Consider the following 17480-nt stretch of genomic DNA (forward strand, 5'->3'; position numbering starts at 1 on the left):
GGCCTTTTCTGTCAATAAGGGATTCTGATCCTAATGTTAGAATAAATATAGTATGTGTCTCACAATTGTGCTCATCTGGTGATTCCAGCTGATAGAGGAACCAGGAGGTATTTTAATGACAAAGGGTATCTTAAATGGGCAAAATGTGGCAAACAATAGTGATAAAGGGCAAAAATTAGGGGAAAAGGAAACAAGTGTGATTTATTGGGCAAAAGTTAGCTTATTTGGATGGAAAGTGGCCATTCGGGAAAGGACAAAAATTGGATAAAAGTGTCAAAGTGAACTTGCAAAAATAGATAAAAAGGGGTATTTATTGGCAAAAGGAAGCTAAAATCTGAAAAAAGTTTCAGAACTTTTTGAAAATGGGCAAAAATGGATCAAAAGAAGTTGTAAATAGGCCAAAAGTTAAAATGTTCCCACCTTTTTAGGTTTTCTAGGGGAATAATACAAATTAAGATACACATGTTGTTGAACATCACTGACTTAAGAACTGCTTCTATGTGGTGTCTTCTGATAATGTAGTGGGCTGGTCTGGACAGAAAATGCCAGGACTGAATTTTTGTCCCAGTTCACCCCTGATTGCAGTTACACATACTTCACTCTTTAATGAACAAAACTTTTATGAAGTTTACTGTTATTTAAACACAAAGTCTCTGACTTAGGTCACTACACTTAAAGTTTTAATTTAGCCATTTGTGGACTTCATTTACTTGGATGGGGTTTATCAAAGATGGCTTAGTTTTATTTCATGATTTTGTTTCCAGTACTTGCTTACCCTGTACAGTAAGGGCTACTCAAATGTCAGCCTTTGTGCCACATGCAGCTCAGCATCTATAAACAAGTGTTTTTGACAGAATTTCCCTCGATAATGAATGTGACACTCTATAGTGGCGCCGTGCGACCATATACAGTAGAAGTGAGTAAAATCACATCTTGACTCATTCTTAAAGGTCCAGTATTGTGCTATTTTTCACCCATCTGCATTTGTTCTAAGAACCCCAACTACATAGTATTTGAAGTTTATTTTCCTTTACATATGCATATTCATGAGTTGGCATGTCTGTAGAGGTTGACTCCACACAACAGCTGACCACTAGTGATTTTCTTTTGCTATCCACACACTCTTGTTATTGTTTTCAGCATTACTGCACATTACAGTAAAACACATGAATATTCAAGAGGCTATTGTGATTGTGAGTCAGACAATCACTGTTTTGGGGTCTGTGTGTGGCAGCAGCAGCGGAGATGAGCTGAGTCAGCTGCTTCAAACACTTACTGGAGCTACTACATTGCTTTCTTATCATCCTTTCCACTACTTATTGCAGGAATAATCCATTCAAGGTGATAGTCCACTGTTCTGTCCAACCGCTGCGTTGCATTGGGTCACAAATACGTCAGATCAGGCAAAACGAGGCGGTATAACAGGTACTAAAAATGGAACTACCATTGCTGCCCACTGCTCCTCAGGGAAGGGTTAAATGCAGAGAACACATTTCATGTATGTAGCTTTACATATATGACATTCAAGTATAATATATATTCTATATTAAACCGCATGGTGTTTGTTTTAGCTGTGAGGAAGTTTGAGAGGGAGGAGCTCACATTCTTATATAGAGGAGGAGGAGCCAGGATTGTCAGGAGGAGGAGTTCCACTACCTGACGTCAAGTAGCGAGAAAAATCCAAATTGCCCGTTTGGAGCTGACTTTTTACAAAATGTGGAATTACAAGGGAAGGAGGAAACAGAACCTTTTCAACTGTGACCCTCTGAATGATGCTCAAGAAATGTATATCACTGTAGCAAAATCATTATAAAGTTATTTTTTTCATAATACCCTTTAACTAATAATTATTTTTTCTTTTCTGGATTCATTCATTTTGAGATAATTCAGATTCAAGACATAATTCTCTTATTCATGCAATACAAGTACTACTCAAAGCAAAACAATTAATCAAAATGAATATTGGTTTACAATAGGCTAAATGGGTGGAATATGTCCTACATTTCTTGATTTAATTAAAGACCTGAGTCTATTTCAACCAGTCCTGTCCAAAGACAAGAGGGAAGTTGAGCTGGTTGAACTGAACCCTAAATCTGCACAAACAGACACCACCAAACATTTTACACATTCGAGGTTTACCATTTTTTTACTTCCAGTTCTGGCTTCATATGTCAAAAATATTATTGAAGTTCAATGTTGACGTCACTCCATCAAACTTGTGTTAAAGTCTCTGGTATAAAAGCTGCAGATTTCTGATCATGAAGCTTTGAAGCTGGAATCTGTATAAATGATCTAAAATCTGTTGAAATCAAAGGCTAAATTAATCAGTGAGTGAACATTAACAACAAGCATTGACTTCACATTGACTCTGCTAGTCCACCAGAGGTGGCAAAAGTACTAGTCTTCAGTACTCAAGTAAAAGTATAGATACTTCGTTAAAAAATGACTTTGACCTTACTTGAGTAAAAGTAAAAAAGTACATGCTACTAAATGTACTTAAGTAAAAATTATTATTATTTTTAAGAAAATAAAAATGCAAATGCTCAATTAAACCCAGAGCAGCTTTGAGTTTAACATTTTTAAAAACTTGAAAATGTTAACTATAAAAATAAGGGACCTGCCTCACAGAAAAAAGCTTAAACTACCAAAGTTTTTCCATTTAGCCTCAAGAGAATCATGTTCTCCCTGTTTCTGGAAAGAGGACGTGCCCTTTTTGACATGAAAATGAGTCCCAGCTTCACGGTTGTTGGTTTGTGTCTTTTTACGTCGTGACGTCATATTCGAAGGTCTTAAAAGTAACAAGCTCATTTTTATAATGTAAGGAGTAGAAAGTACAGATATATATTTTTTAAAGTAAGGAGTAAAAGTGTAAAGTCGCCAAAAAGATAAATACTCAAGTAAAGTACAGATACCAGAGAAAAAAGTAAAGTAATGAAGTATTTGTCACTTGTCACTTCTGTGGTTCACCTTCTTTCCATTGGACATCCTGGTGCCATGTGTAGGTTCCCCTTAAACACACATACACCGTGACCAGACCATAATAGCAGTGACGTGCCGTGACCACTAGGGTTGGGTAGGCACGTTGCAAATCGAGACCACCAATGACAATTTCATATGTTTCTGCTGTCAAGTGTTAATTCAATTCAAATCAATTTTATTTGTATAAAGCAATTTACAACAGTCATCTCAATGCGCTTATCAAAATATGAAATTCATAATAAGAAAGAAAAAACCCAACAAGATCCACAAGAACAAGCATTTAGCCAATAACAAAATCAACATCATAAACACCATTAAAGAAACATAAACAATTATTAAATATAGCTCCCATTCTCTCCCAACAAGATATATCTCATGACACGACAGCACATCTGTTGTTTGTGTTGGAAACACAGAAACACGGAGAAAATGACAAAAACAACTCAGAACAGCCTCAGTGAGGAGCATCTACAAAGTCAATCCTTCCTTTTGTACTATTCACTGTATAAAATACGATACAATGTTCTGACCTTCCCTTTGCTGAAGCTCTGGTAGCTCAGGTGTTGGTCTCCATCTTTTAAAAGCTGTCGTTTTTCCTCAAAACAAAGTTTCTCTATCATCTCTGGCGCTGTCATCCTGACTGTAGTGTTATCCCGCCCACTCGCTAGAGAATGTAGCAGCAGCGGTCACATGGCATCTATTCACTAACGCACTGTGAACTTAGGTATAGCATTTAGCATAGCGTGGTTAGTGCAAAGTCAGCTCTCTACACTGCCTTTACACGTAAATGGTTGTCATCTTGGGGACCTGACTGCGTAAGAGCAAACACAATGGGAAAGGAGGCAGAAGAGCAACGTGCCTTTGGGAGGGGGCGTGGCCTCCCTCTGCCTTACAGCGGAGTGAAAAAAAAAAAAAAGACTGTTTAGTAATTTGGGCTATGAAACGCACAAAATGCGGACACTTTCAAACTTATAGGTACTGTAGGCTATTGGAAATGGAAAAATAAATAATTTATAATTATATTATAATTTGATAAAAAAATTATAGTTAAAATATCAATTCACCCTCGGGTAGGCACTGCCTACCTTGCCTACCCTGACGGCACGACACTGCATAACAGTAATGTAACAGAAATGTGTCCAAAAAAGAAACGAGACAGTCATGTCAGACATGCTTTAAATTTTAATAGACATATTGATATTTCTGAAGAGAGTTATCCCTAGATTTATTTACAATACAGGAATAAAAAAAAACATCACATACAGAACAATAGTAAAAATAAAAAAAAATAGAGAACTTAAATAATTATTTTATTTGTGTAACTACTTAAATAATGAAAATGGTTATTCTATTCACACCACGCCGTCTCAGCAGCTACAATCCAATTTTCACATTAAGTGCTAAAAAAAATTATATTTTTCAATTTTACAGCATGAAATTTGTTTTTGATTAACGAAACCCCGAGAAGAGTTCATTTATTTCAGAAAACATGATCGAAGCAGGAAGTGAACAGCAAATAAGTTTTACATAGAGAAGTTGAACAAACCATGATAAAAACACGACTGCTTGTCTGTCAGGATTTATGTATCTGGATTTAAAGGTAAAAAAACACAAGTACAGGTAACTCTCACACACAATAAACACATTATTGAAGTTTCAACTAACAGTTATGAATGTGTGCTGGAATCTGATGTTCATCATTTTATTTAATCTTTGATACTTGTTTAACCCCTAAATTTGCTCTGTGACTGAGCTGTTACCATGGTGACTTTAGGGCCTTTGATCATGTTTACAACAGAGATATGTCTGTGACAGACGAAATGCTTTTGTTGGACTCATGCAGCCCCAGTGTTGCATGACTTTAACTATTCAAAACAAGATGTAAAATTCTGCTGTAAATGTGTAGGTACAACATTAATTGACATGAACTGAAAAGCTTACTGTAAAACTGCTTTCTATAAACACCATATTCTCCCATATATTATTACGCATACAAAAATAAACCCTCCTCTATGATAACAATAGTAATGCTATAGGTTTTTTTTTTTTTATCTTACTTATTTGCAATGCTAAGTAGTACTTACGCTCTATATGAAATATACATCACTGCACTATCACTTTCCCTTTGTTTGGAGTGTTGATTTTCAGTGTGTGACACAATGAAAGAAGTTTGACCAGACCATGCTTGTGATCGTGTTTGTAGATGTTTGTGATGAACGACTCTCATTGTAATTATAGCTTTTCAATTCATTATGACAATAAAGTGAAGGGCACAACATGAATACAGTGCATGGGAGCCACAAACTCCATCCAGGTTGAATGAAACTGGCTTTTGACGAAGAACAATGTGTTCACTTGGTCATTTCTTCTTGAAGGTACTTAGATGCTCTCTGTAGATCCACTCTGAGTTAGTGTTGCTAAATAATATACATAAGATACAGTTTGCCATCATCGCGTTTTGAGTGCATCCAACCCAACAGCATTGTGATGATGATGATGATGATGATGATGTGGTGTGTCGTCTTTAGAATTATACTAAGCACTGTGGTCTTTACCCCGACTTCAGGACTGTTGACGTCTATCAGGCATTACTTTGCTGCGTTTTATGTGAGCATGAAAGAAAATAGACCTTTTGAATCCATACTGAGGATTCAAACAACCAACCTGAAGTTTTTATTGTTTAACCCCACTAAAAAAAATCCAATAGCTTGGAAATAGTCTGTTTGTGGATTGTTCCTTTAGGGTTTTAACTTGGACATGCCTGTCCATCAGTTCGCTGCTGTCTGCAGGTCTCTTGGAAACGTGAACATGGCTTGGATGCCAAGGCCTGATGTTCATGAGTATGTAACTTATAGTTGAAAAAGGTTTGTCTGTAGATGGGGACCAGAACCAGTTAGCAAGGACTGTGTGTGTGTGTGTATGTGTGCGTGTGTGCACGTGTGTGTGTGTGTGTGTGTGTGAGAGTCTGCTGGTGGCGATAGGTAGATTTGTGTTAATTTCATGATGGTGGTGGGGAAAAGCCCCCCTCTGCACACCCCTATACGATGTAGCTGGTCAGGTCTAGCAGGTAGGAGGTCATGTCGATGATGTGATCCAGGATGCCGTCTTTCTCCTGGTCGTTGGGCATCCCTCGCTCACTCTTCTCGCATTGGGCACCAGAGTAGCCGCTTTTGCACAGGCACTTGTTCGGCTCCATACACACACCTCCATTACGGCACACCGGTTCACATTTGGCTGTGGGTAAGGAGTGATCAAACACAAAGATAGTCAAATTAACTGGTGCTCTGTTTCATCCAGGAGTCTTGAGTGTTAAAACTTAGACATTAATGTTGTATGCTAAGGGCCTATGCTACGAAGCTAGATAATTATATCCTCGATTTATCTCTGTTAGCAGGCTTCACCAAACCAAACATTCTCTGTTAGATAGAAGCTGTACTACAAAGGACGATATCAACATGCTAAGTTAAACGAGGCGATTTCAGCCAATTACGGAGAAACTGTGTAGAGCACTTTGTCACAATTGAGGAATAATTCTTTAAAAATATAAAAATTAATATCAATAATTCAGACCAAAAACAACACCGTTGCTGCAGTAAAAGCAGCAAGGAATTGAGTGTTAATGTATAAATTAGTGAGATTATTAACAGAGAATAATAATCTAGGAGTAGGACATGAAAAACCTTTGCTTCTTTCTACTCCTCTTCAGACAAGATGTATTGTATCAGGTGTATGGGAGTTTAGGGATTATTTTTTGCATTATTGTATATTTTAGTTATCATGGTATTAAAATGTAGTCCGAAATAAAAAAAACAAAAAAAAAAAGAATCAACAGATACTCTGATCATTTTCACTTTCACTTTTACCTTGTCTGTGCCTCTGATGCTGCGTTCATACAGCTCAGCCTACATCCTAAGGTGGACGTTATTTGTATTTTATATTATCTTACAGGACTGAGGCGCTCTGTCACCACAGAATACATTAATGAATGAATGGATTAATTAATTAATCATTTTATGGGTCTGAAAGCGCCCGATGCACACAGGTTTTATCAGCTGACTAATGTAGGTCAGTCCATCAGATAAAAATCTATATTTCCTATAGGATGTCATCAGTAAATGAAAGGATTGCATTGATGCCTAATTAGAGATCTGATTGGTCAGAAAGGACTTTACTACTCGCTCAGACCTGGTCCTGACCAGGTTTGTCGTTCAGCCTAAGCTACCATGGAGATTTAGCCCTGTAAGATGTTTGCCAGCTTTGTAGTAGCGCACACACTGATTCAATCCCGGAAGTTAGAGTGATAAGAGGAAATCTAGCTTCGCAGTAGAGGCCCAAAAAGCAATGAACACAAACTTACCAACTCGGCAGAGGGGGCCCTCCCAGCCAGGACTGCAGCAACACTTGCCAGTGGGAGTGCAGTGTCCATTCTTACAGTGTCTGGAACAAGCTGACATCAGCAGCTCTGGTGGCTCCACCTGACGCTGGCACTCCTTGGGGGCTCGAGGCCTGCAACCGTTGTTAAAAACAAAGAAACAATGAGTGTGTGGAAAATCTACACATTACACACTGATAGAAATGCATGACGTTAGGAGGAAATTGATACGGCTAAACAAATCAAGTCATGTCATAATCGGACTCCTATTACAATTTGTCATTGAGAATATTTATCAGTGCCTGTCACTAAGCTGAATGCATGAATCACTTGTGTCACAGCGAGCACAAACAAAATAACTTGGATAGTTACTGTACGTGCTTAAATCGTGACTTCATTGTCAGGTTGAATGGCTCCAATAATTTGCAGCTGTAAACAGTGATGATGGATTTATCCCGCCTGATGTAAATGTGTAGTTCTACTGTAGTTGAACATCTGGGTGATGGCGTGTCAGCACATGTGATATGTTGTTTAAAATGGTGCATTTGTTCTGTGCTCAGCTGGTACATTGAGCTGCATAGTTTGCTTGACTCACTGTAATCTCTGTTTAAATGTCTTAAAGCGGCTACCTCCGATAATTTATTATTAGATAAAATCATAGTTTAGGCTTCCATTGATCAATGACACTGTGTACCTGTCTCTGCAACTCTACATCCCACAATGCAAAAATGGCAACAAACAGAGTGTTTATGGTGGAGATTAAAACATACTTTCAAGCTGCAATTTTGACGTTTTTTCTGTCTTTTTGGAGTAATGTTATCTCATGAAAAATGATCGGGGGTAGCAGCTTTAAATGTGAACTTAACATTTCAAAACTGTTGATGCCGGTAAACATTCATGCAGTGCTACACAGTAATACTATACAGTGTTTTGCAACTGCACCAAGAGAAACGTGTTTCTATTTAAATATCGGACACTTAAATTGTGATATATAGAGACAGCTGTGGCTGTTAGTAGTAAATCTATTTTAAAATGGTACAAGATCAGCTAAAGTGCAATCAAAGGCTTTATCAAAGGTGCCTCAAGAGAAATAATAGTTGATAGCCAGATACTGTTAATGTCACACAACATTTAAATGCATATTCTGCACCTCTTGATGCAAATCGATCATGCGAGGCAAGAGCTGCATACACGTGAGTGTAGGTTACGCACAGTAAAGAGGAAAAAAGGCCTGTGTATGACCTGTGCAGGGATAACTGTAACCAATATATGGGATATTGAAAGGCACAACAACTTGGGTGTTTTGTCTCATGCTATGAATAATGGGCTGGAGAGGTTCTGACACTGACCAATAGCAGAGACAACGTAGCAATCATGTGTGTCAATGTTTTAAAAGTTGCTTTAATTAGGAAGATGATGAGTAGGGAGGGGGGGAGTTTGATTCCCATGCTCCCATCACAACCCAACTCCAGACTCCAACCCTGCGGGCTTTTGTTGTTGCAGGCTGCATGTAGTTAAAAAAGAGCAAAGGAGGAAGAAAACAGAAAGAGAAGGAGAAAGAGTAAGAGTCCCTGGAGGATTGGTGGGGGGGTCTGTAGCTAACACTGTTAATAGCAGACAGGGGTCAGCAGCGCTACTAAACACTCTGTACGACTGCCAGGGTGGCTGTGAAAACAGCACCTGCTGGTAGCGCCACTTGACAAAGGCAGCTGGGTCAACAGCCACTGTGGGAATTTATCAACTTTGGGAGGGGTCGGTGTATGTGTGAGAGCACGGGAAGAGGGAGAAGCGACACTCGTGCACTCATGCATGACTTAGGGACTTGAACGTAGACAGAGCGAGTTAGACGGTCATGATGATGAGAGTGAATGAAGTCCAACTGTTGAAGGTATGATTGCATCATTAAATTCTGAATGGTGACTGAGGTTTGGGTTTGCTGGGTAGTGAAAAAACTGGGAAAAATAAGTAAAGGTCAGTATTGTGGAATTGAAAGTCCTTCAGTACATCAGCCTGAATGTAAACCTGGAGCTCTCCATCACCATCGAATGCTGAAGCAGCATCCCTGTGGTTACTCTACCTGAAGTCCCCCCTTGATCTGTTGTATGTTTAGTCAACGTGTATGTGTGTTTGCCTTGTTAGCTCACTGGCTCTGTTTGATTGACACGCAGTCTATGTGAGAAAAGGGTCTGTTGAGTGGTGTATATTGTGCACCCGGACAATGGCTTAATCAAACGGCCCAGTGTGGTCCCTTTTGCTGTTTTGTCATCTGACTCCATTGTTTGGGCGCTCCTTTTGTAGCTTCATTCCTTGTTTTAATTATGCAAGAAATGTACTGTGTATTGTAGGAGCCGTGGCTATTCAGTGGGACTGCCAAGCAGCTTTGTCAGGGGAGGACCACAGCAGTGATGTAGGAAGATTTAGGAGCAAAAGGAAAATAAAGAAAAGGCGCTTTTTTTTTTCCTTCTGCGGGCTTGGAGTTAGCAAACCACACGATCACACACAGGCTCCCAGATGTGCATGTGCGCGTGTACCCACCGCCCACTCAGTTTCTATCTGTACACACAGCAAAGCACACAGATAAATATGTCGACAATGTGACAGCGGTGCTGTGGTTCATTCGGCCGCCCAGTGAATTGTGACTTCCAAAGCTAATGCAGTTCCTTCAGCAGGTCCCAGGACCTATTTAGAGATCACTCTGTCTTTTCAAGGTCTCACTCTAATTCAATCAGTCCGGCCTGCAGCTGACAAAACCCAAACGTGTGAAAAGTGCCTCATAACGCTGCTTTCCTGTGAGGCGAGGGGGTGCATGCAACAAACAGGAAGGCAAATTGCTTTTTACGCCACCGAGCAGCAGGAGGTTTGGCTCTATGAGTTAATTAAGTTATTGCCAAGGACCAACTGTACGAACAACGCAGATCCTTTTCCAACCAGCACAACTCAAGAACCTTTAGTATTTGATAAGATAAACATCCAACGAACAATGTTTGTGTTGCATCACATCACAAATCCTTTTCACGTGGAGATTTGTTGGAGTAGATCTTTTTTTTTTTAAACAAACTCTCTAAATAATGCAGACTGATTGCTGAACAGTAGTCAAACCTGCCAACAGTACATCAGATCTGTAAATCCTCATCCTGAAAGCTTTGTTTAGCTTTCTATAGAGGCTGGAATGAGTCAAAAGCAAAAACACGCTGATTAACAAAGACGTTAAATGCACAATAAAACATAATTGACTCCAGCAGATATTATAATCCTGCATAATTCAACCCTTTTAAATTAGATTTACAGTCATTAGTTGCACTTGGTCTGAATTTCCTTTGTAATGCACATTAACAAATACCCCTTCTTAATCCTCTGCAATGTTGTGTACACTCAAAGGCTCACTTACTAATAATTATAACATTCATGTGCATTATGTTTTCACCATGGACTATATCAGTGGAAATGAAGCCGTCTCAATGCGAGACCACAAACAAACCGCTTCTTGCATTTTATTCCTTTCCCCTTCGAATCCATACTCCCTCACACCAAAAACATTCAGCGTGTTTCAAAATGCATGGTGGCCTATTTATTATTGGAGGGGTCCTCCAACTGACAAACAAATACCTAGAAATGAAGTCATCTGGCCAGGACATGTTTACACAAACACTGCTGAGGGATTTTATGGCTGATGTTTCCCTGTAAGCCTCTACCACTCTCCCCAGCAGTTCCTCATTTCCCCCACCTCTAAACATGCAGTTGATTTCAACACAGCGCTAGATGCTACACGGGACCACAAAACCACCACACTCTAAACCAAACCTCCATCTGAAAAGGCTGTAGGGTCCAGATGTCCCTGCTCTGTGGAGGAGAAAAGATGAGAAGACCACCAGACTTGATAACGCGCTGAGGTCAGACATGTTAGCTACCCCGTTAACTCCCCCCTTGTCACCCCATCTCCATCCTCCCTGTAACATAATCCTAATAACGAAGCCAGAGTGTATTAGAATTCAGGACTCCAACACCACAGGGTCCACACAGACTAAACAAGTCCAGTCGATGGTGGAAAGAATTGTTCTCTAGGAGAAATGCGTCCAGCAGCTATGCCAGAAAACATAAATATGCAGCAAGCCACCAGGGCCCCTTTGAAACATCTGTGGTGTAATTAATTGTGCTAATGCTTGGGTGGCACTGTCGTCGCCCACGAATATTCAGCTGCAAATATGTTTCTATTGTGATTCCAGGGCATGCAAATCTCCCTTTTCTCTGCATCGGTTTCTTACACTATCTGTCGCTCCTAATCAATTCAGACCACACATTAGGAAATGGAACTCATCTGAGACCTCGGTGGTGTAATCAGCACAGCTAGAGTTGACATGACACACTCACTGATTGGAAGAAATTAGCCAAACCATACAAGACCTCACTATCAACTTACAGAAATGAAGCTGATAGCAAAAACAGAGGCAGCAAGTTAGTGTGGAGGTTTTCTTTTTCTTGGCCTAAATTTCAGTCTCTGCTCTCACTCTAAGTGACGCCTTTATATTTCAGTTATTCCAGCCACTAAGGTCATCATCGTATTGATGACACAGTGGTATTCCAATCAAACACATTTTATATAACATGTTGCAACATGTGTGCAAAACATTAGAGCAACTCATTAAACAACAGACAAGTTGGTTGGTCTGATCCCTTTCCATCTCTGACACTGTCATTGTGTACATCTCATTGTGGTATAGCTTTCCTCCACCACTATCGCCGTGATGGGATTGAAAACAATGGCTGTGTTCGTACTATGCACAACAAACTCAATTAGTATACACTGTCTGTTATATACTATATGTATGGATAGAAGGATTAGGATGATGACCGTTCCCACTGAAGTATACTGTACTTACAAGTTTCCCAAGATGCATTTTGAACCTACGACGACAAAAACCGGAAGCACACTGAGGCTGAATACAGTATCTCTGTGACCAAGTACAATATCAACATGCGGCCATTTGAGCCATAAAACTCATGGAAACACAGTTCATGCTGAGATATCGAAGATTTTCGCAGACCGGCCATTGTGCTACTCACTTAACTTTCGGTTTCCTTCAAAACAAGAGTTCTATTTACAAAAGGGTCAAAAAACTAATAGAAGACAAGAAGAGATGGTTTTGTTTTGAAATGCGGATGTTTGACTTTTAGTTTAAAACCAGTCCCAGGACGATTTTATATTCCGCTAGCAATGCATCATGGGGCGGTTGAGTATGACTAGTGTGACCAACATGAATACTTAAAAAATGTCCCGATATAGTATACATCCAGGTATTTGTTGCGTACTCCATCTTTCTATACTATCTAATTTGAACGCACTACATACTAATTTTGATGTCAGACTTAGCATGAGTCGTCAATGGGTGGTTTCTGTCTGCACTTTCATCAAACATGGTGATCAAGTGATGACTTGTTGAATAGCAGGAAAGTTCTGCTTGCAGTGATACATGGGTGACATTTTCATTAGGGGCACATTTGGGATGTTGAAAATAATAGAATTTAAAGGTTGCAGTAGCTCACTTTATTTTCCATGTTAGCTGTGCTGAATTCTTCTTAATTTTTGTTTAACGTGGGGTTAAACCTTTTTGTGGAAACAGAGTGGAATGGAAAACATGGAAGTTGGTCACAGCCATCACACAATGAGGTACAACTCAATGGTTCCTGTAGTAATACCTAATATCCTTTATTGCCTTTTTAAAAGTGCTGAAGATCGTCAATCGAACCAGCATTACATAAAAACTAGCGGAACTAGAAAGCTAGGATTTTTCTTCTTTATTAAGCAATACATACTTGGTATTTCAGTGGGTACAATTTTTTTCCTAAAAACAATATGTTACAAAGTATCGGCCCCCTATGACAAGCTCATATCCGACCTGTTAAAGAAGTTTTACTTTGACCGAGGCCACTTTCATAAGTGGTCCTAAATCCGATATGAATCTGATATTTTGCAATGGAGCCGCTGTCTGAACGGCCAGGTGACACACACATGCCAAGACGAGATGCCTCCTTATTTAATTCTGTAACCACAGTGGTTATGTATTACCTAAGGAACTGTTTTGCGTATGCAGGTCACTTCAGGGTCACATGCAGTTTATAGTCTAAACTAATAGAAGTCATATTTAAAGTGTAATATGAACAAGGATAAACCAAAAAATTAGATTTCTCCAAAAAACCTGAATTGTGCATTAAGACCTGCCGTCTGAGTGGCGGATTCAATAATATCTGAAATAAAGGGTGGTAAACCAGTTGCATCATAACATAACCTAACCACTAGAGCGGACATGGGCTCATCTGTGAGCGGTCGCATATTTACAGACCTTGGAGTCACTGTTAGCTTACCCATAAACGGGAAGAGATTCATCACCTTTATAATAAGTGTTGACTAGGCCACTGGGAGTGAGGCCCAAGGCCAAGGCAGACTGACTTGATAATAATGTATCATGTTTTTCTGCAGTCAGTGCCTTCTCCTCGTCCTTCTCTCTCTCCTCTGTTTCAGGTGTGGTGAAGCTGATGATGGCAGTTCCTGATCTGTGGTTCACGGCTCAACTAGTCTGAGACACTCTGATGTTCTATCTCTCTATCCCGTTGGTCCTTCTGTCCACTAATCCCAACCAGTCGAGGCAGATGGCTGCCACCTCTGAACCTGGTTCTGCTGGAGATTTCTTCCTGTTAAAAGGGAGTTGTTTTTTCCCACTGTCACTAAATTCTTGTCCATGTGGATCTTGTTGGGTTTTCTCTTTCTAATTATGAATTTTATATTTTGATAAGTGCATTGGGATGACTTTCTTGTAAATTGCGTTATAGAAATAAAGTTGAATTGAATTGAATTCCCTGAATCATTTGGTGATGCAGTTTCCTCACCTGCTGCGAGAAATTCACTAAGATTGCAGCAATGATTAGTGCACATGCAGAAGTGATGCAGACCGCCCTATTTAAATGAGCATTTTGTAGGTGTTATGTTGAACATGGAGCGTGAAGGAAATCGGAGTGCGCAGAAGCGAAAAAATAAATTTGCTACAACAAGAAAATGGCCTGTTCTTCCTATGCGGTACCATCTTTAACAAGCGTATGGGAGTGATCCCCGGAGGAGAAGCAGCATCTGGCCATGGAGAGTGCGGTGTGAAAATGCCATCCTTCCGTCGTCTTTCCTCTCCCCTGCCCTGTCTCCTCACAAATACCACTGCTGTCATCACTGCGGAAAACGCTTTGACAATTACCACCTGGATGTGGGCCGTGCTACATTTATACGGAAAAACAGAGGCAGCAATGAAGTCCAGGTTTGATGAATTCTATTGCGTCCCCTGCATTACTTTATTTGCATGTCCTCCTCCCATTTTTTTGCTCGCCGTGTGAGCTCCGCTTACTATACATATTCATCAGAGGTAAACGCGCTAAATTGATTGAGGGCGCATTGCAATGTGCAGCAGCAGCGCACTCCTGATTCCCTAGGGTTTGTATGGCTTATTAGCACGTGGAGTGACGTTTGCACACGTTTTAATACTCCTAAACCTTTAGGGAATCCGCCCCTGAATGTAGCCTAAGAGACAGGCAAGCATCAGGACAATCCAATCAACCTTACATAAGCTGTTACACTGTGGGAGGAAATCAGAGCACCAGAGGAAAGTCTCACTAGCGAGGAAGAACACTACTAAACAAAAACAAAGGACTTGAACCCAGTTTTGTATTTCTTTGATATTGGTTAGTCCATTATCACTCATTCATGAATTCATTCATGAAAACAAACTAATCCACACGTACCTTTTGGGGTCGACCAGCTTGTAGAGTTTCCCACTGTGTGACTGTGCCATGCTTTTACTGCTCGCCAGGATATAGACTTCACCTGAAATTCAGGTCACATGAAAATAAGTCATTAGTGGGTTTTTTTTTTTTTTTAAATGATCCTGATCGAGGGACCAAAAAAAAAAAAAAAAAAATCCAACTGGACACAGATGAAACAAATGTATACAAGAAGATGAAAGTAGAGAGGATAAGACGAATGAGTGAAGTGGATGCTTCTGCAAAGCTGCACTTGCCAAATAACTTTAAGAAGTTTAATGAGACAATTGGATACGTATGAGTGGGAACCAGGCGGATAATTTAATGAGGAAAGAGCCCACAAGAAAATTCCATGATGGGACAAATTGTAAACATGTGTCTTTGGCGCACCATCCTTGGGATATGCACCCACCGCACTGCTACATTTTTGCACCTCTTGCAAATTATGATCAAGTGCAGGAATCTTAAAATACCTTGTTAAAAGTGGTTAAACCTTTATGAGTGTTCATTTTAATCAATCTCATCTGAGCTGACACTTAGTAATTCTGTCTGGATTGAATCCAACTAGTAAAAATGTCATGTTGCACATTGTTCAACCTAGTTCACCTCACAGGTGTTAGTGTTAGGTTGCAGTCCTCCACATATACAGTGTCACATCGTAATGCCAGTGATGTGTGTGGGTATTAGCTTTGGGTTTATTATACCACCCCAAAAAAACCCAAGATAAAATGTGCTTTATTCAATTACAATTTTGGTAATGAGGTAAGTTGGTTAAAAACAACCACAACTGGTCTGAATGGTTGTGCTTCACCTTTTACATGTCTTATTGTTAGAATGTCTGGACTCAAATATCCTTGATCATGATGTGGATGTACAGTGCAATATAGAAATTCCTGACAGGTGTATTGCTGTATACTAATAATAAGCAGGGATTTTATTTTTTTATTTATTTTTTCTGTGAACCAGCATCAATTCTCTAAAAAGCTTGAACTGAGTTGGAGAACGAATCATGGAAAATCCTCCTCCAATCTAAATATTAAAGTGTTTGACACATCAATACAACTAGAGCTGCTATGGTTTGAGGTAAAGTTAAATAGACTTCAATAGAGACTCTTGCAGTTTTCATTGATATACTTTTTTTTTCTTCCGAGAGGTGGTTTGTCATGCTTTACAGCACATAAAAAAGCAAAAAAAACGTCTTGGAAATCAATGTCTAAAAGATCTTGTGGTGATACGGTATAACAACCTTATGTCTTGTTTAGCTTTAGATTGTGACCTATAGAATACAATTGTCTTCCTTCACCTTAGTAACAGAGTTCATCACTTCAGGTTTAAAGCCTCCAACATCCATGTTTCAGTATCAGTTAACGACTGCATTTCATTCTACATGTGAAACTGATAATTATTAGCACCTGCTTGCCATTAATGGTTAACTTTAATCCTACAAAATCCCTAAATTTCAGTTGGTGGACTTTGCTCTAAAGCTCTCAACAAGCTTGGGATAATATGACTGACGTTCTCTTTTCTATCTTGCTTCATGCTTGCTTAGGAAAAAAAAATCAGTTAAAAATTGTAATATACAAGCACAGCATCCTATGCTATGAAAAAAATAGAATTCTACTTTTTAAATAGCATATATATACTGTAGATTAAATACGTCATTTTAGTAGTTTAGTAGTTTCTCTTTGGTAATTGGTATTATATCCAATTCTTTTTGCTCATTTACCTAGTTCATCCTCTCCGAAACCCAAGATGTATCCAACAAGCATGGAGCCACAGGAACCAGCAGGACCCAAACATAGAGGCTTCTCCTGCCATTCTTCTCCATTTGCTGATGTTGAAAATGTTGACTTCTGGAGAATCCGTAGGTTACTAGTAGAAAAATAATATATACATATATATATATATATATATATATACACACTTAGACGAGTACAGTATAAGCTGAGTCCTGGTAACAACTTTAACTTGTATAAACAGGGTTCAGTGACCTAACCTCTTCTCCCCCTCATGTTCCACATGGTGGTATTTAGGACCTCCGCTTTGAGATTCAAAACAAACACTTCACCTAGGAACAACATGGTGCCCCTAAATTGTAATGAGGCCCAGAATTAACCCACCACACATTGTTTTTTAACACAGTGCCAACCCCATAATGCTGCACACGCCTCACACTATTTACTTCCTTTGTTTACTCAAGCATCAGTGTTTGACATCAGCAAAGTAGGATGAATTACAAACCAAAGGAAAGTGTGAATGGCACAGGGCCGGATGTGTAATCTCCATTTACACTCAATGGGCCATGCTGTAGTGGTGACAGTAACATAAAACT

General features: G+C 39.4%; 1 protein-coding gene across 1 annotated transcript in view; it reads right to left on the reverse strand.

Annotated features, from left to right (window-relative positions):
* Nucleotides 1-4143: 4143 nt before the first annotated feature.
* The window catches only part of hhip (hedgehog interacting protein), a 33296-nt gene continuing 19959 nt past the window's right edge, over nt 4144-17480 (reverse strand). Inside the window, exons 10-13 of the mRNA XM_028458204.1 lie at nt 16875-17020; nt 15131-15212; nt 7337-7485; nt 4144-6213 (exon numbers count right to left, since the gene is read on the reverse strand). Coding sequence (XP_028314005.1) covers nt 6017-6213; nt 7337-7485; nt 15131-15212; nt 16875-17020 — 574 coding nt within the window. The 3' untranslated portion in view covers nt 4144-6016. The remainder of the gene's footprint in view (nt 6214-7336; nt 7486-15130; nt 15213-16874; nt 17021-17480) is intronic.

This window comes from Gouania willdenowi, chromosome 1 (assembly GCF_900634775.1).
Source record: "Gouania willdenowi chromosome 1, fGouWil2.1, whole genome shotgun sequence".
NCBI lineage: Eukaryota > Metazoa > Chordata > Actinopteri > Blenniiformes > Gobiesocidae > Gouania > Gouania willdenowi.